Source organism: Rousettus aegyptiacus, unplaced genomic scaffold (genome assembly GCF_014176215.1).
Source record: "Rousettus aegyptiacus isolate mRouAeg1 unplaced genomic scaffold, mRouAeg1.p scaffold_m13_p_2, whole genome shotgun sequence".
NCBI lineage: Eukaryota > Metazoa > Chordata > Mammalia > Chiroptera > Pteropodidae > Rousettus > Rousettus aegyptiacus.
This window is the reverse complement of record NW_023416295.1, coordinates 134,091,158-134,111,525: the sequence shown is the minus strand read 5'-3', so window position 1 is coordinate 134,111,525 and position 20,368 is coordinate 134,091,158. Positions and strand designations below refer to the sequence as shown.

The 20,368-nt window shown below is 38.9% G+C and overlaps 1 protein-coding gene across 3 annotated transcripts in view; it reads left to right on the top strand.

Annotated features, from left to right (window-relative positions):
- The window catches only part of ANO6 (anoctamin 6), a 164,907-nt gene that overhangs the window by 60,070 nt on the left and 84,469 nt on the right, over positions 1–20,368 (top strand). For 2 of the 3 annotated variants that reach the window (XM_016146448.2, XM_016146445.2), the window contains exon 2: positions 7,060–7,139. The exons of the other annotated variant lie outside the window; for it this stretch is intronic. In XM_016146448.2, the coding sequence (XP_016001934.2) occupies positions 7,060–7,139 (80 nt within the window). The remainder of the gene's footprint in view (positions 1–7,059; positions 7,140–20,368) is intronic. 3 annotated transcript variants of the gene reach the window in all.

The following is a 20,368-nucleotide window of genomic DNA, read 5'->3' as shown; positions in this document are numbered from 1 at the left end:
ATTGCAATGTGGTCTAGTGCAGTAGGGTCCTGGAAATATAAAAACTCTTATTATATGTAAGTAATTAAATTGCATTCTGAGGAATTAGAGAGCACTAATAACTTTTCCAGAGTGACAGCACTTTTTTTCTTTCTCAAGATGAGAAAACAGAGCTCTAATGGAAATCATCAACTTGAATTTGGAATTTGCATGCCAGAAATAATTAAAAGAGAATGCCTCATTTTTCTTTTCGTTTAAATATTACAATTATTGTATTTATATGCCATTAACAAGTTGGGGTCAGAGATTTATCCCTCCAGATTCATAAAAGAGGAAACATTTCCTGATTCACATGTCTTTTAATTGAAAGTAGTAGCCAAGAGTGCTTAGGACATTGAAATCATTCAAAAATATTTACTGTATTAGTATTGCCTTTTTCTGTTTTATTATTAAAAAAGGAATGAATGGCAGGGATAGTTAAGGTAAAAAGTCAAATGGAAATATTGGTGCCTAACAAGGTTAAGGATGCCAAAATTTATTAAAGATTGAAATAAAAAAGTAATAATAACCAATGTTTATATAGTACTTAATAGTTTTCAAGTCACTTTTATCAATGTGTCAGTTAATTTATTCTCTTTAATGACATTTTGATGTAGGCATTATAATCTACATTTTACTGATGGAGAAGCTGAGACTTCAGGTTAAGCCATATGCCTGAAGCCACAGGGTTATTCTGTGTAGAGGTCTTATAATTCAAGTCCACTGTCCTGTGTGGTAAAACACAACCATCTTAGCTTGATAGAAATTCTCCTGTGTTTCTGTTTTATGTTTCATTATTTACTTTTTATTAATAAGGACTCTTTGGCCCCATTTTAGGATTTAGAATCTCATTTAATGTCATAGAGACTATAACCTGCGGGCTTACAATATCATGATAATATGGGAAATAGATTTTTCCCTACCTAATTGTCACCAGAATAAAGTAGATCCTGTTAAACTGAGGCCAGAGAAAGAGATACTGGAACATGGAGATCAAATACGACTGACCACAAGATGATGTAGACCTGAGGGGTAGACTCATCTGTACGTGATGTGGGGAGTGAGACTGGGCAGGCCCACATAATATCTGGAAAGTATGGAATTTCAGGTACAGGAAGGCCTGGCAGATCATTAGACATCATGCTTAATCTGGATATGTGACTACATCCTCATTCCCAAGGTGATGTGGGCCATTCCTTTGACACTTCTTTAGCTGTACTTTTGCTAGATCATGGAATTCCTGTGTATAGCTTCGGTACTTTGTTCATCTTGGTATTTGTGCTCATATCACCTAGCTCCGTCCTTGGCGCATGTCTTTAGCCATTTTCCAGAATGTTGTATCCATTTATTTATTTTGTGGAACTTTTCCACTAGTTCTGGTTGTGACCACTATAACAATAAATTTCACTGCATTGTTCTATCATTATTTGTTTTTCAAGCTATGTTAGTCCATTGTATTTAGCACTGCGGGCACCTTGGGATTATTCACAGCAGCTTGAGAGACAAATTATTATATTAAAAAAGTTTGGAATTTGACAGATTCAGATTCCTGTTGGGTCACTTCTAGTGCTTAACCTTAGGCAACTAATAACCTCAAATTTTTCATCATCTCTGAAAATAGGGATACAAATAGGATTAGATAAGATCAGATAGTTGGAAGTGCCATGCACAAAAAAACACTCAGGAAATTTCTGTTTACATTTTTTCATATTTCTGGGTCTGCATACATGAAATTAATTTATACTTATATATAGTGGTTTGTTTTTTTACAACATACCTTTGAACTGTCATTTATATTCTTTGCACAATCCTGTCCGATACCCAGGGAGCATAATTTTATTATCAGCTTTAAGTAAACAAACTGAGAATGAGTTATTGCCTTCCTAGGTCATGCAGCTAAATTGCAGAATCAGGACTTGAACCCAGTCAACCTCCTTAATCCATGACCTGTGCTCCTTGCACCAGGCCCTAGTCTATTTTTATCTGCCTCTCTCATACATTCACTACATCTCTGATCATTTCAATGGCAAACAACCACCATAATAAATATTTCGATTGAACCCAACCACCTCCATGCTGGTGCTGTAAGTTAGATTAAATGTGGATGCATAATTCTGATTACTTTTATTGCTAGGGCACTACTTATCAGGTATTATGGCTTTTGTCCTTGAATTTCCTAAAAGGTCATTTTGTGTTTTGTATGGGTAGTAGATTGTCTAAGTTATAAAATTATACATAATGGCTTTTTTAAAATTTGACGAGTTTCTTATATAAACTAGTCAATGTATGTCAAACCTGACTTTCAGTTACACTTTTATTGTACATCCATGTAAAATTCTGTTGACATGTCAATACCAAAGGTTTTTCATCATAGTAGAATAACTAGTTTCCAGTTCTCTAGTCAGCTTTTGATGAACAGATAACATAGAGATCCATCCCAAATCTTTTTTTTTTATATTTCGAGTGCCAAAATTAAATGAGCTAATCATGATGTCATTTAAGGTGGTACCTCTGTTGTATAAAGCAAGGGATTGTGACAATACTAAAAGAACATTTCAAAATATTACATTTTTAAAAATGATTCATATGAAGAAATTAACATTTTTGCCTTTTTAGAATTTTTTTCATTCACTATGCCCCTATTTTAATAAAAAGCCTTCAAAGTGTCACCTTGATTTTGACTATTTTGTTTTTGCTGAGAAGGGAATTTTTTCAGCTGTATTAGATTACCAGAAATGAGAATATCCAACAGTAACTGGGACCCTTTAGCAGTGGAAGTATAATTATCATATTAGCATCATAAATCATTTGCTTCTCAGTATTGTATGAGGTCATGAGAGCAACAGCTGTAGCATGTTCTACCTAGATGATGTTTCAATAAAGCTGTTTCTGTTTTTATTCACTCAAATTTACAGTTTCTTCTTTGTGTTGACATTAACCAGTGAGTCTATTAGTTTTTATTACCTGCAGAATAACAAAAAGTATAAATAGTTCTGTATTTTCCTCCACAAATCCTTTTGAGCTGCATAGATGCCTTTAATTTGATAGGACATCTGGGTAATGCATTGTTTTTCCTGTGTTTAGGCAAAATACTTACTTTTTAAACGCTGTCCTTCCATAAGAAAACAGTCAACAATAAAAGCTCTGTCCATCTGTTGACCCTGGATACATAATAGCTGGATTAGATTATTAGATAATTTTAAAGTAATCCAGTAAAATACAAGTCAAGTTCTTCTATCAGATTTACAATACTCATTTTAAAAATATATCTGCAATATTATTTCATTGACTTGCTAGTTCTGCTCCCCAAAAACAATGTATGATAAATGCCACAGATATAATTTCTTAAATATCTAAATGCTATTGTTGTGTGATCAAATTTAAGACCCACAGAGCCAATTGAGATTAATTATGAGCCTTTATTAGCCAGCCGGCGACTGATTCTCCCCACTAGAGAATCAGCCCTGAGCCTCTAGAAGGAATAGCTTAAAAAGCTCCAAAACCCCCTCTAGCAAGCAAGCAGGTTTACAGAAGCAGAGGCTGGCCATTAACATATCTTTACATAGTGTAACTACACCCTTAACATTAGCATATCTTTGCACAGAATATCTCCTAGAACTACACCCTGTTTAACATTAAACAATGGAAGCAGAAGTTGGCCATTTGAAAATTTTCCACCCTTAACACTATTTAAAGGTTAGGCCTTTTCTTCTTGATGTAAACCAAGCTGCAAAACACCAATATAAAATAAGCCCGTATGGCCAGTAGTGTAAACACATTTTTAGCAAGTTTTAAAGGTGGTCTGCAAGAAGGTAATTATCTTGGACGACTGTTGTTCTGATATTAGAAATAACCAGCTTATTACATTACAGTTCTCTAAGTCGGGGTTCCCAACCCCCGCCAACCTGTACCTTCCAGTTTTTGGCGTGTTAGAAACCGGGCCACACATCAGGAGGCAAGCAGTGGGAGAGCAAGTGAGAGCAAAGCTTCATCAGTATTTGCCCTCAGCGCCACCTCAGATGATCAGGCGTTAGATTCTCATGGGAGCACTGGTCCCTGGTGCCAAAAAGTTTGGGGACTGCTGCTCTAAGTGTAGCAGACTCCCTCCTGGAGTTCTCACCTTAACTTCTGCTTTGGTTGCAGCTCTGCAAGCCTTGGCTCCCCTCATCTGTTCTTGTTTCTGCTTTGGTCCTGTGATGAACTCAGTTTTTCTCAAATAGTTAGAATCATTTCTTTGTGTTGTCATTTCTACTGACATTTCCTTTCAGTTCCTGGACATACAGTGATGTAAGCAGACAAGATTCTGAGTGATCCCCGTCCAGATATTGGGATGTTTCTCAGTGATGTGTCAAACCTAAGTATTTGGTAGCTGCATTGTTGGCTGACAGTTTGGTTTTGTTAAACAATCACTTAGAGATCTGTTACGAATCTCTCAGCTTTCTTTTGAGCCATGAAGGGAGTTTTTCTGGATCCATAGAAACCCAGCTTTTTCTTTTACAAAAGCCTTTGTGGACTTAAAAAAAAATGTAGTATGCATTAAAAAAAAAAAAGTCATTACAAAGCTAGGATAACACTATATTTTATAAAATTAAAAGCGATTTCTTAACATAATGATTATTCCATACTCATTTTCCCTGGTTTTGATAAATATGTTCTTCACAGCTGGTTTGTCCAAGTTAGGATCTAGTTTAGGGTCACATATTGATAATGACTGTTTTAGTATTGTGATTTGTAAAAGTATGTATTTAGTTTTCCTTGGTTCCTGGCCTACATCTCCTAAAATCCTAGGTATTTCCTACAGGATGAGAGAGATAAATTTGCCTTTTATTATGTTAATGAAACAATTTAGGTAATCAAAGGTTGAGGGTTGGTTGCTGGAAGAACCCACCCTATGACTTAGAGGGTTGAAAATTTCAGTTCCATGGCCCCTTGACTTGGGGAGGGGTGAGGTAAAATCAACTGCCAATGGCCAGTGATCATCAATCAGTCATGCCTATGTCATGAAGTTTCCATAAAAATCCAAAACTGCAGGGTTTGGAGAGCTTCATCTTGGTGAACATGGAGAGTCGTGGGGAGAGTGGCCATTCAAACCCTGCACCTCTTTCTACGTGCATTACCTTATGTACTTCTTCATCTGGCTATTCCTCTGTATCCTTAATAATACCCTGTTGGGGAGAAATAAATAATGTTTCCTCAATGCTACAAAGGTTTTTTTTTTTTTTTTTTTTTTTTTGGCTGTTCTAATCAAATTGATGTGAAACAGCTTAACAGGAGAAAATAAATTTAATTACACATACATGAGAAGGTCAAAGACAGAAAGGTAAAATGAGATATATATGCCATATTGAGTCCAGGAATGGGAAGGAAAAATAAGAAGAGTAGATAGACGTTCAGTGATTAGATATTCGTCCCAGCCTACAGATAAGTCATACAAATTTATTTCTTGTTAACTGTTATTATGGGCAAGTCCCCCCAATTTAAATTTTTTAAGGGAGAGGTAAAAATTTCTTTCGAGCCTCCTTTAATTCAAAAGAAGAATCCTTATGCCAAAGTGGCACATCATAGGCTTCTTCTGAACCCCTTCAACCCTTTATAATAAATTGGTAAATGTAAGTAAACGTTTCTCTGAATTCTGTGAGCTGCTTTATAGAAAATTAGTAAAACCTAAGACGAGGATGATGGCAATCTCTCATTTATAGTCGGTCGTCACAAGCACAGGTGACAATCTAGACTTGTATTGGCATCGTAAGTGGAGAAAGTCCAGTGGAACTGAGCCCTTAACCTGTGGAATCTGATACTCTCTTCAGATAGTGTCAGAATTGAGTGAGTTGTTTGGTGGTGTGGGAAAAAATACACACTGGAGTTCCATTCCTTAGGGCTCTTTAAATTTCCAGCGGTCTGCCTTTTTTCATATCAGTGATTTGTTGAAGAGGCTGGACCTGTTGATAAATGAGAATATTTACTTAAATTTATTTAAATATTTAATCATCTTTATTTAAACCTAAATATTTAAGAATATTTAAGAACTTTTCCTACACAGCTAAAATTACATTGTTACATTTATCAATATTAATAATTCCTTAATATAATTCAAAAACTTAATATTCAAATTTTCCCAACTTTTTCTTTTTTAAGTCTTTTGCATCTGGTTTGTTTAAACCAGGATCCAATCCAGAACCACACATTGCACACGGGTGTTTTGTCCTCTCAGTGCCTTTTAATCTCAAACAATTCCTTTTGTTCATGTCAGGAACTTGTTGACAAAACAAGACGAATGTCTTGCACAGTGACCCACCTTTTAGATTTGGTTCCTTTATCCCTCTAACTGTGCTGTTCCTTACGGTGACCACTAGTCACTTGTGGCTTTTGAGCTTTTGAAATGGTGGCTAGTCCAAATTGAGATATGGGCATAACATACAGATTGGATTTCAAAGACTTAGTACCAAAACAGAGGTAAAATATTTTAGTAATAATTTTTTATATTGAATACATGTTCAAATGATAATCAGAGTATATCAGGTTAAAGAGATTATAATACTAAAATTAATTTTATCTGTTTTTTATTAATATGTCTAACAGACAATTTGTCTCCTAGTTTATTTCTATCAGATAGTGCTATTCAGCAGATTTTAGAACAGAAAATTGCTACTCCAGAATGACTCCGTGTTGTCAGTTCTCTGAAAGGCAGTAGAAAAAGCACATCAGTAGGCTTAGCTAGAGTTTAATAACATTTATTTGCTGTGTCCTTCCATGTAGAAGCTAAATGATTTTCTGTGGTAGATCTAGCCCAGAGCATTTTCAGACCTAACATCCTGCAAGCATGGCATTGTCTGATAAATGAAACTGCTGCTGAAGATTTTGAGTGTCCCCGATAGTTGAAAGTGTTAAATAATGTAAACTTGAAATAATGTAAACCTGTAAGTGTGCCACAAATGCTAAATATACTTGGTAAGCCAGTGTGGCTGATTTAAAAGCAAAAAAGGTATGGGAGCTGATGAAACTTCATACTTCATTTATGTGTGTGTGTGTGTTTCTTTTTAGAGTTGGAAAACCTTGATCAGATGATTGTCTCTAATTTTGGAACCCTGGAAAGTCAGCAAGATTTCAGATCCCCAGAGTTTGTGAGTACTACTACGCTATCCTAAATTTGTATTGGTTAGCCAGAGCTTTCTCACCAAGTGGAAGAAAAGGTGTTTGTTTTGTTTTGTTTTGTTTTGTTTTGATTCTTTCCTTCAGTGGCTCTAGATCTGACACAGGTCTCACTGGCACTGACCGTGTGTTCAAAGCTCTGGTTCTTTGGGGAACAGGTTACTGAACTCTACAGTGTCTTGGAATCTTGCTCTGTAGGCTCATTCTTCATGCTGCCTGAAACCACAAATGGGAATGCATTCTGCAGTGAAATAGCATCGTGTTTCAGAAGCTCCCCCATCATTCTTTGATATCCTTGCCATCATTTTCTGCTGTTAGTAACTCTGGAAACCAGTCTTTACTGAGCACATACAGGTACATTAATCAGTCTGATTATCATTTTATTCTGGAGCCATCAGTAATACCATCTATGTAGATATGTCTTGTAGGGCTAAGAATATTCTACTGGTTATTCCTACCAAGAGGGGAACTAAATGCTTTCACTGAATCACTCATTAAAGGTTAGTAATGGTTCCTACCCTTAAGGAATTAAAAATTTTATTAGATGCTAGTGTGATTTTATTAATGCCACGTTTAAAGAATAGTAAGCACATAGGATGCCTTGTGCAGAATGTTTTTGCCGAATAGATTTTATATTAGGTTCATTTGAAGAGGGGGTGGGAAGAAGCGTCTCTCTGACTCCTGTGCCGTATTATTCCACCAGATATGTAGGAAGAGCATGCTAGGATCCACCTAGATTTACTAATTTTTGCCTCCTGCTGGAGATGGCTCGTGTACCATTTTAGCAATGCAAAAAATCTTTTTTCGACTTATTTTCAAAGTGTAATATATACAGTCACCACTCCAGTAATTGGAAGAGCACAATTATATTATTGATGAAGACAAAAAAAGAACTCATTATGTGCTTTTCCTTTCTCACTCACTCTTTATGAATTGCCCACTCAATTCAGCCAAGAAGAAGGGAACTAGGCAGTGCTCTGGACTGAATAGGGATCGCACATAAAACTGTATCCACAATGTCATTTTATTTCAAAGTGTGGACTCCTGCGGTGTACTAGCAGATTGCCTACTGCGAAAATCACTTGGATATAATAGAAAGACATAGTATTCAATGACTTCCCTATTATATACAATGAGATTTTCAGTGAAGGAAAATTGTGAATACTCGCCAATATTCCTGCATCTTAAAGTTGCAGAATAGTTTTGAGGTTTTTCTAATTTCTTCAGTTAGAGCCACAAAGCAGAATTGACACAGATATTTCACATTTGAGTATGATGTTGTTACAGACTCACAGAGCTAGCTAGCCTTTTTTGGTTTTGTTATTTTCTAACTGCTTTTTGTTGAGTACCTTTAAGCAACACATACAATCTGAAAAGCGACATAGCCAATCTAAAAAGAACTGTGTGCAATAAGCCACTGGTGTGCTTGGTAAACACAGAGATAGTTCACTCCAGTTCCCTTGTGAAAATAAGAGTATTTTTCTCGAGAACAGATTGTAGTACATTATGACGTTTGAGAGTGGCATTGCTTTTGTGGTGTCCTGGCCACGGGCAGTCTACACTGGTAATTTCACTGGTACTCTTCCACCTTCAGCATTAACTTCTCGACTAGCACATACCCCTTTTCAAAGTGTAGAGATTGAGGAGTCTAAGCTAGAATGACCAGGGGTGGAACTTAAGAATCACAGAAAATACTTGCTGTCTGGAGGGACTTGTCTTAACAATGAGTCTGAGAACACTCAAGCTGAAAGGAGACTTTTAGGCTCAATCTCCATGTTTTTCTTCTTTATTTAAGAATATCCAGAGTCATTTCTTTAGACTGCCTTAGTGGAATCAGGTTGGTAATCATAGTTTCCTTAAATGTGTGGTTGATATTGAGTTCTATATCCTGGCTTTTACCTTTCTCTAATTATGTGTTCATACCTTGTTCAGGAAGGAATCTCTGATTTCCCTGTGCTTTCTAGATTTTCACACATCTGATGCTCACTGCATGCCACATCTCTGTGTAGCACATACATAGCTGCTTGTATTTTCTCCTCAGCATCACTATAGCCTGTGTACTCCCATAGTAAACATATCTCCCAAACTGCTGTCTCTATGGTAAACAAACAGGAGGTGTGCAAGGTGCCTTGAGAATAAGGTACTCAGGAGAATCAGGGCAGCCTTTTCTGTAGGCAGAAACTTATAGCATCAGTGAAAACGGGTGTCTCCAGTCGCTCAGGCAGATGGATTGGGGAAATGCTAGGACCAAATCAGGTAAGTTGATCCAACCCCTAATTTTAAATCAAAAACAGGGGCTACAGGCCGTACCTGGGAGCAAAAGGAACCCAACAACAAAGCACAATTGAAAACGGAAAGAAGACAGAAGAATAAAAGGAGCTGAAAAATCAGTATTCTGTTCCCCATCTGGCAATTTGCTGAGCTGAACTGAAATAAAGCAAGGCATAAACCATGTTTACTCAGGCCTTATCCTCAAATAGTTCAGATTTTAGAAGGATCAAGAGCCTAGTGTTTTTATACAACAGAGTGTATTTATATAGTTTGGCCGAGAGAGAACAAAAATGCTTATCATTATTAGTTTGTTTCCTTCAGAATTTCATTTTCTTCTTCCTTTTGAAACAAGGCCTAAGGGAGCACTGCCAATTGAGTAGCCTTAGTTACTGGCACGATAAGGACATTAAAGGTTTCCGTCACAGTTCAGGTGTCTATACTGACTGGTAGGACTAAGCCTGTATTGCCAGATAGTCTGTGTAAATCATGAGTAAACAAATGCTGTCGTGACCCTTCTGTGTGGCCCGAAGACAGCCACCCACTTTGTGTTTGGCAGGGTCCACACTCGTTCCCCTTCTCCGCTTGCTGCAGATTCTGTCCATTGATGCTCTGTCACAGCCTGCACACCTGTGCTGCTCCTCTTGGCCTCCCACCCGACTTTGCAGACTGAAGCGAGTGAATTAAGCCAAACCATGCTGGGTAAAAGGGTAGACAGAGGTGTGGATACAAGGTGTATGTGTTCTTGCCACTGCAGAGCTTATGAAGAGCTGGGGAAAGTGTTAGAACTAGGCATAGACCCACTCCGGGATGATGTGGATGTGTGAGTGGGGTGAAAGGGACCTGGCTAAGTGTGGACTCAGTGATCTCACTGTGCTGGGAAAACCATCTCTATCCCCATTCAATTTTTCAAGCACAATGAAAATCTGCTTTATCACCTGAATATTTTCCCATGCTGTTTTTTCCCAGTTATTGAGGTATAATTGGCATAGCACTGTGTAGAGTTAAGGTATGCAGCTCCATGCTGTTTTTTCCCTCTAACATGGTTTCCTTGTGTTGATAAACTATAATCACATTATAATTTTCAAAACAGTTCAAGGGGGACCTAGTCAAGGAAATGATGGCATGGTCAGATGCTCTGGAACCAGGTGATTGGTCACCATCATTTTGGGACATGGACCCTGAAAATAGACCAGGTATGTGATGACAAGTGTCAGACTCTGTGGAAGGAGATCAGCCGGAGTGAGGCTGAAGACTGGGTATCCGAGACCCAGATGATTTCGTAGACTTCAGACTTTGAAGCAGAGATGGCAGAGCTCAGCAGTCTGGTTAGAACTGAGGATGGGGAGTCATCCCACATGGCAGTGGAGCTGATAAAGGCTATTCTGCAATGTGGTAGCGTACAGATGTAGGGTACCCAAGTCTCCCCCAGCGCTCCCACTTTCAGGTTTGTTTAAGGGCAGAGGTGATCTGAGTGGTCACCCAAGGGTCTCAACAGTCATAACTGTCTTAACAGACCCCAGGTTATTCCAAGCCTCAAAGAATAGGAAAAAAACTGGATATTGAAGGGTTACGAGGGGGAAAGTTTGGGTAGTGGTCAAGGCTCTTTCTAGAAACCATGCCTCTTTTGGCACTGACCCAGGAATTCACGTGAGCCCAATTGCCTGAGTACACACAGGGTGAGGGATGGGCGTGGGTAAGAACTCTGATCTAGCAGTGGTGAATCTGCTTGTAGCAAACTGGATAGAAACCAGGCCGAGGTCAACAGGAAGAGACATGGAAGGAAAGAGAAGGCTGAGGAATTATGTTTTATGATCTGAGCCTCGCTAGTAATATCCCCTTTTCCGGCCTTTCCAGACTTGAGGTTTATCTATAACTCTCCTGGCTTTTCAGAGGCAGGAAGATTCTTATCATCTCTTGTCTCATGCCAAAAGATGATTTCTTTTTTGTTTAGCTTCTACCAAATTTGGAGTAAATAATAAAGAATGTGGGCTGGCAAAGAGTATTAGGATTACAATAGGATAAACCAGGGAAGATGATGAGAAATCACAGGATTTAAACAGACTAAACTAGAGAAAAATAGACTCAGGAAGGTAATTAAAGTGGAATAAGTATTTGACCCCTTTGTTCAGCACTCATGGTTATGCAGAGAGAAGGCGGTCTGAAGAGTAATTATCCTATTTGAGGTTTTGTGTAACCGGCTCTCTTTTTGAGGGAAGATAGTACTTTCTAGAAAACACTGTTGATTCCCTGAAATTGAAATTTGATTGTCTTTAACTTGATGAAAATACACATGATCCCCCAAGGAAGAGTTAAAATATTGATTCATTCAACAAATATATATTTGATGTCTGCTATTTTAGGCACTGTAGTGAACAAGCAGATAATATCCCTGCACTTGTGGAGCTTACATTTTGGTGGGGGAAAGATGAAACACAAAATAAACAAAATACATGACGTGCCATATGATGGCGATCCTTAAGGGAAAAATAGTTAAGGATGGTACATGTATCCTGGGGGCTGCGGAGGGGAGTTGCGGCTTTAAACCAGGTATGCAGGGTGTGTCTCATGGAGGAGGTGACAAGTACAAAGACCTGAAGGCAGGGTTGCTGGAGCAGGCCCTGTGGGGCTCTAGAAGAACAGTGCAGACAGAAAGAAGAGTGTAGACACAGGTCTCGAGGTGGGAGTTTGTGACCTGTCTGAGGAAATGGAAGGCCAGTTTGATTGGAGTGTAATGAAAGATGGTGAGAACAGGACTCCATGGACTACTCTAAACACTTTGGTTTTACCCTGAGCGAGTTGGGAAGTTACATGGGGATAAGCATTTGAAGGATGAACTGGGGGATTTTGAGCAGAGGAGCGACGTGACCTGACCTGACCTGTGTTTTAACAGGATCACTTTGACTGGTGAGTATAGACTGTGGAGAAACAGGAGCAGAAGCATGGAGACCTATTGAACTTTTCTGGAATCTAAGTGAGATGACGGTGGCTTGGGCTCGAGTATTCATTATGGCAGTCGTGAGACACACTCAGATTCTTGGTATGTTTCGAAGGTGGAACCAATAGGATTTGTTGACAGATGAGATGTGAGGTGTGTGAGAAAGAGCAGTCAGGGATGACTCCATAGTATTTGATCTGGAAGACTGTGGAAGGAGCAGTTGGAAGGAATTCTCTTTTGTATATACAGAGTTTGAGACATCCAAGTGGAGATGCTCACATACCGTTGGATATATGAGTCAGGAGTTAGGAGTCCAGCTAGGGATCTGGGAATTGTCAGCACACGAATGGCGTTCAGAGCTGTGGGGCTGAATGAGAGCAGCAAGGCAGTGAGTGAGATAAAAAAGCTCCTGGCCTGAGCCCTGGGGCCCCTGCTGTACACAGGTCAGGGAGCTGAGGAAGAATCAGCAGAGGAGATTGCTGAGAAGGAGCCGTGAGGTAGGAGGACAACAAGGAGAGTCCTGGAAGCTAAATGAAAAAAGTAGGAAGTATCAGGAAATGACCAAATACTGCTGATAAGGATGGGAAATTGAATTTAGCAATATGGGAGAGACCTTGACAAGAAAAGTCTCAGCTCGGTGATGGGACCCAAAACCTCATTAGAGAAGCTTCAAAATGGAATGGAAGAAGAGGAATCGGATACACAGAATTTAGATGACACTTTCAAGAAGTTTTTGCTAAACAAAAATATAGAGTAAGGAGATATTATCTGGAAGGAGATTTGGTGGAAAACTTTAGTTTTTAGATGGCAGGAATCACTGTTTGTAAGGTTATGGAAATAATTCAATAAGGAGAGAAAATCTGATGACACTGGAGTGAGAGGGATAAGTTTGTGGAATGCCCTTTGGAGAGGACAGGAAGGGGATGGAACCTGGTCCATGAGTGGTGGGTTGGTCTCCCCACATAGCTGTAGAGACTGTTTATTCTTAGAAGTACGAGGAAAGCAAGACATTAGCTAAGACTGAGGAAGGAAAAGAGATGAAGAGCTCTGACAGAGAGGAGACAGTATGAGATAGATAGTTATCTGAGAGTGAGTGCACTGAAAAATGTCATATTGCCTGGGATCCCGAAGAGCCCACTTGAGGTTAGTGGGCATCATGGTTGTATGTTTTTCCATTCGAGTTCAGCAATGGGGAGCAGGTGTCAAATAGGCAGAGTTTGATTTAATTTATTTCGGGGTTTCTTCAAGTCAGTTCCAGCGAAGCAAGACAAGGCTAAGAGAGTTACCAAACGTTTACAAGAGAGTAGAAGACCAGGGACATGAGGGCGAGGGAATAGATTCAGACTGAAGTGGGGTGTGATCATTTTCGGAGTTGGAGTACTGGAGAAAGTGAACTGGAATAATAAGAGACCGTAGTTGGAGAGTCAGACGGTCATAACTGAGGGAGGAGTTACAATAGCTAGTTACAACAGAGGTCTGGGATATGAATTGGAATGAGTTACAACAGAGGTCTGGGATATGAATTGGAATGAGCAGCTGAGGCAGGGCGGAGTTAGGGTATTGGGAGGACTGCATATGTGGATGTGAAAATTCCCAGGAATTTTGTCAGGAGAAATGCATTGGAGAAGTATCAGTGAACCAAAGCTTAAATCTCCAAGGAATGATGAGAAGTGACTCAGCAGTCAGTAGATAGCTGCAAAAGGAGATAACCAGAGAGACAAGAAGAAAATCTGGGGAATGGCAGGACAGCAGCCAGGAAGTAGATGAAGTGTTGTGTTGAGTAGTTTCGATGTTGTGTAGGGATTCAGTCATACCAGGATGAATACTGAAAAGGCGCCACAGTCACTGGTGTCATTATACAGAGCTCTTTCTAGGGAGTGTTGGGGAGCCATGGGACCTCTGAGGATTGCAGAATGAACAGGAGAAAATAGAAAATACTGACTTCTCTTTCAAGGAGTTTGACTATGAAGGGCTGGAGGATGAGAGACCTAACTGGAGAATAGGAGAGCCAGGGATGACGTCATTCCATCAGATGGAGAGACTTGAACAAGTTTAAGATTGATAAGGATCCATGTGAAAGGAACAATTGCATCTAGAGAAGAGTGGCTTTGAAAGGGCTGTGGAATGGTCTGCAGAGCACAGGAGGAGGAGTTAACATGGGATGGGAGGGGCAGTGTCTCCTAAGGTCTGGGGTTGAGAGAGTCGATGTTGTTGGTTTGTGGATTTGATGGAAAGAATTGAAGGAATTCCCATCTGGCCGCTTCAGTTTTCACCTGAGGAGAGTGGAGAGAGCACTGAGGGGGAGGAGTTGGCACTTCAATGTAGTTGTAGAGAACGGGAGACTGAGCTGACCTGGAAAAACCTAGACAAATTTTAAAGATTTCTGGACTTGAGGGCCTGTTTGGGGCCAATGAGCCTGAATTTACTGTGATACCAAACTGCCGTGCTGTGGTTTTCTCCAGCATCACTCCCACACCGAGAAAGCAGATAGTAGGTTTCAGCTGGAGTTGGGGTCTTGCTAGATGGACGTGGGGAAGAGTAGTGTTGGCCAGTGTGTTACTGAAATGATGAGCTTGGAAATGTAACCTTAAAAAAGGACAGAGGGAAAGAAAAAGAGGATCTGCAAATGGATTAGAAAAAGTGAGGGGGCCTCTGAAGTCACTGTGAAATGAGTTGTTAGTTGTGGTCAGTCAGAAAGAAGGATTCTTGAATAAGTGATTTTAGAAAGGAAATTTTTCAAGTGATGGCAAGTTCCAGGGTGTGACCATGGCAGTTAGTTCAAGAAAGGGAGAAGATCATTGGTGATAAGATGTCGAGTTATTAAGGGGCCATGCTACTTCAGTCACACCTGTGGATGCGATGTTCTTCTGGTATGATGGAGGACTCAGAATGGAAAGGGAAGCCTGAGCCCAGGCACCAGATTTTCTGTGAACCAGAAGCAGCACCTGGGAGAAGGAGATGAGAGACCCTGGGAAACTCTGGGAGCGTATTCTGTTTACACTCCTAGGAACACTGGTGAGTAGGAGTGACACGTGGAACAAAGAGAACGTCAGTCCTGCTTGCTTACCCTGAGACGTGGGAGGTGTGAGACAGCAAAACCAGCTGCCCGCAGAGCTGATGGCAGATTTTATTTCAAGGGTGGTCAGTCAGGTTTCTTTCAAAGTAGATTTAACTTAATCTTTGGTTTGTTCTCCTCCCCGCTTAGAAGTCCAGATTTTGTTTGGTTATTTCCAGTCTAAATAACCCCAAGGTAACTGAATCAGTGTTGGTGCTCTTCAGAGAGATTAGTTTTATTTTATGGTCAGTCCAGGATCTTTCTGGCTAATCCCAGAAACCCAGTGAAAGTCCCAAGTCTGTCTCAAGCTCTCAGGATCTTCAGGATCTGAAAGACTGGGAATAAGGCAGGACTCTTCTCTGTTCAAGCATTTCTTTTCTGGGACTTGTACCCTTGGGCCTGCTCTAAACAGAGAAATATTGTGGCTTTGCTTTGTAGCTGTTGGCACTAAGATCACCAAATTAAAAGAGAAAAGAAACTCAACCAAAAAAGGAAACCAAACAAAGTAACATATTAGCTTGGGAAAAAAAAAAACTCAAGAGGGGAAATGAGATCAAAGATAAACTGGCTCATAAGAATGGCTAAATCGGCCCCTTTGCTCTGGCAGGAATTCACATGGCATTTGAAGTTGAAAGCTTTTTGTGCATTCAAGTGCAAAAAGGTGATGGAATGTGTACTTTACCTGAATATGGAGGAAGGGGGACCTACTCATTCACTTTATGTGGCTGATTCAGAATCAATGTTTGTGGATTTTTTGGGATTGGGGGTTTGGAGCAGAAGTGGGCAGTCCAACATTTGCAGATCTCAGTCAGAAATTTCTTTCTGAGTCACTTCTTTGGAATGCAGAATTTATTTTTCCAGAGAAACAGTTATAAATTGTGATAGGCTTTTAGGTCCAGCAAGGCCAGACCTGATGAAGCTAAGTTAACTCAGAACGTTAACAGATTATCATTCTGTACACCCCACCCTTATTTTTTCTGGAACACCCCAGCCTTATTTTTTTTCATTATTATTAAAAAATATGAGAGTCCAGAGTAAGAGATTGAGTTGAGGTTTGTGAAAAAAATGCTGAACATAATGAGAGAAAGAGAGAGAGATTGATTTTGAGTTATGTCAGACCCTGAAAAGGCTTGTGATCAGTCCGGAATTTGAGGAAGACAGTTTAATGGGACTAAATGACAGAAAAAGAGCTTATCAGCTTCTATATTACTTTTGCCTTTTCACTAATGAAGGGGAACTTTAGATTGGCATAGTTCAAGCCTTGGGGAGAGGCTGCAGAAGCCCATGCTGCTCGAGGCTATTTTAGAAAGGAATATAATTCCAAATGAGTTTAAATTTCTTAGCTAGAAAAATTATCAACTAATGTATTAAAAGAACTTGTAGATTTTCTCATAGACCCACACTTAGTAATCTCAAGGCCATATGGGGAATAAGTTTCAGTATAGTAGAGGGACAAAGGTGACGATATTCAAAAAGGGGTAGAGTTAGGGTAAAAGTTAGGCATAGACTACATTCTGATGGAGACATTGAAGCCGGAGCATTAATCTCCAGGAATGTTACAAAGTGAGATTTTTTAAGCACGTGGTTTGTGAATGTTAGAAAAAGAAAAGGTCATCAGGAGCCACCATGAGTTCAATAAAAATAAGTCATGTCAAACTGAGCACATTACCGCCTCTTTTTTTTTTTTTTTTAAATGGAGGGATGGTACTAGAAGGGTATGGCAGGAGAAAGCCACAGACATTTTTGTGTGTTTTGATTTTAGCAAGGTGTGTGGGAAAAATTACATTTAAATACAGAATGAAGAAATGTGGGCCTAGTGAAAGTGTGCCAATCTGGGCAATTGATATTAGCGAGACTGTGGAATAATGAATGGAAATCAGTTTCGAGAGGAGACAAAAATCAATATGCATTAAAGTAAGCTCCGGCTCCTAATTCGTAAATATTAGCTGCTTAAAATCATAAGGGCTGAGGCTAATGACTGATAGGTATTTGGCTAATTAAACTAAGTATGAATTAAAAATGTACTACTACATCTAGGTTGCATTCTTACCTTTGCGTCCAGAACAAAGGAAGTAGGAGGCTTTTTCCATACAGTATCAATAAATCTACCTCCCATTCTGGGTGCTCCATTTTAAGGGAAAGCATATCGAAAGGAGAAAGGTCAACAGGGTAATGGGTCCTGACACTTAGACAAGAACAGGATAAGTTTGAATATTTGACAATAGTAATTGGTGGTAATACAAAATATAGTATTAAAACCTGTGCATGGAAGGTGTATATGTAGGCAGACAGATTTCATTTCAGTAGAAAGATGTTCTCATCATTAAAATATCTTAATTCCTTTGAGTAGTTCAAATACAGACAGACTGGATAACAGTCTAGGCAGGAGATGCTGAGTGCTTGAACCAGGACGTGTCAGTGGGGATGGAAAGGAAAGGCATGCTTGTTTTATGTGTAGCTGAACTTGTTGATGAAAGTAGGGAATGAGGGAAAGAGAGGATGTTTCTGGGACTGTACCACCCAAGTGAGATATATGTGACTCACTGATGACTCTGAGTTGATTTCTCTTTTTTTCCCCCCTTATTCACCTTATTATCACCATTAGCCAGATTATGTAATTGATTAAAACCCTTTCCTCCATATAATGGTATTCATTCTACCTGGTTTTATTACCCTATTTTCAGAAACTCTTGACTATAAAATGCTTTGTGATTTCCTGTCCCACAAAATATCCCATTTGAAATTCAGCAAGCTATCTATTATCTGGCGAATGTCAAATTTAATTTGACAAAAACATGCGTGAGAAAAGCAGGGAGCCTTGGGCATTCTGGGAGCCTTCTGAACAAAGATGCGATATCAGTATTTATCATGGAACTCATTTGACTTTAAGTCATGTAGAAGCATATCAGAATAATGGCCAAAAAAGCCTGCAGAATTGAGTTAAAGTTGAGAGTCTGCTAGTAAATAACCTGACCGCACCATGACCTATTGAGAAAAAAAAAAGGCAATTAAAATTTAAAGAGAAATACGAAATTTGGTAGAAATGTGTACACAATATAAATTCATAGGATTCCTGAAGAATTAAAAAGGGAGACCAGTGAGATTTCAGCCGTAGCTCTCCATCCCATAGTTTGAACTCTTAATTAATTTGGAAGTATTAAGGGCTTTGGAAGGGTGATTTAAAATCTCCTTATTTCTGAAGTTCAGGTAGTTAACTGTAGTTTTCTTGATTTCAACAAGTAATAAAAAGTGCTTTTTTACTGTAAGTCTCAAATGTATTCCTTAACTCTTTCTGGTAAACAAAACAAAACAAAACAAAATTTTAAATGTGCTTTTACCCGGAAAACCCTAATAGCTCCTTCAAAAGGAAAAATGCATCTACAGTTCCTTCTCCCGTTACTTTTTGAAATGTAGATTAATGTGACCTGACAGATTGTAATAACTACCAAAAAGCATTTTCATTAATTATGGTGGGCAGACCAATAATATGGATCTTTATATGATGTTAGTATGATTAGAATATATCAAGTCAGGACCATACTTGTAGCTGGAGTGAAATTTGACTTAAGTCTAAATCGCTTTGAATGAATATACATCATGATAGTTTTGACAGATTACTCAGTGATGCTACTCTATCACCAGCATTTTATGTATTTTCATTAGTCTTAAGTGTTTTTAAAAAGTAAATATAGTCTTATGAAATAGGAAGGAAGAAGGTCGAAGAAGAAAGCAGTGAATGAGATAAGATACTTCTAAGACTTAGAAGCATTTTTACTTTAAAAAAAGTTTTCTTTTTAGAAAGGAAAAATCATTCTAAAAGTGCCCCTCAAAGGTGAGTGGAAGTTGGCATTTCAGGGAATTAGATACCCTCTGTTCCTATGCAGCTCTGTTCTCAGTCCCCTGTGGGCATGTCACTTTTCCTTTTAGGACCTCAGTCTCATGTATAAAAACGAAAAATCAGCAGTAGATTTCCTCACCAGAGTGTTGTTCAGTGACTGCACAGTGATTGAAAAGCATTTTAGCTATCTTAAAAGCATATTCATAAAATAATAATACAGTGAGAAATTTTATCTAACATTTATGAATGCTTATAATTCACAAAGCACCTTGCAGGCACAGGGCTAGCCGGCCTTGAAGCGACCACAGCCCTACATCCCTCAGCCCAGCCTATACCCTTCTTCATTCTCTTCAAATGAAATCAGACTGTGTTGGCATCAGGAATTGCACACAGGAGCATTTGTGACTTATGCTCTTGAGAGAGTAGTTATAGTCCTTTAGGTGCCTACCAGATTATCAGTGGGTTGAGAATTAATCATACCCAGCAATATAATAAAATGCCAACAGTACAGTCTATCAATAAATAAATATATCAAGCACTTACTAACACTTGCTAATAGAATTTACAACTGAACTAGAAATAAAAGCTATTTAAATTATGCACTATTTTGAATAAACCACTATCAGCTTCACTAAACTTTGTAGTAAATTTTTTATTTACTTAATCATTTAATATTTATTAATCAATGTACTTTGAGGAATGGCAAACAGTATATCTCATTGTTTACCCTCAAGGCCGAGAGTGGGTATAATGTTGCCTCCGTCCCCTGCACGTTGTCTTATTATCTGACAAATATTAGCAAGCAACTCATGCCGCTTGGTTCATTGGTTAAATGAAGAATAATAGGCAATGTATAATGTTTTATTCGTTTATTCACTTGCAAGTGCTGGAGGAATTCTGTTAGGACTATAGTTATCAACCCCAGTTGTGTGTCAGAATTACCTAGAGAGCTGTTCTAAAAAGTGAAGGGCCGCACTCCACCCCTGTGTGCTAATCCTGCTCTTGGTTAGAACCTGAATTTGTTGCTATAAAGTTTACAGAGGTGATTCTAATGTGCAGCCATGTTTAAGAGTTACTGTCTTTGAAAAATCAGGTTGTTATT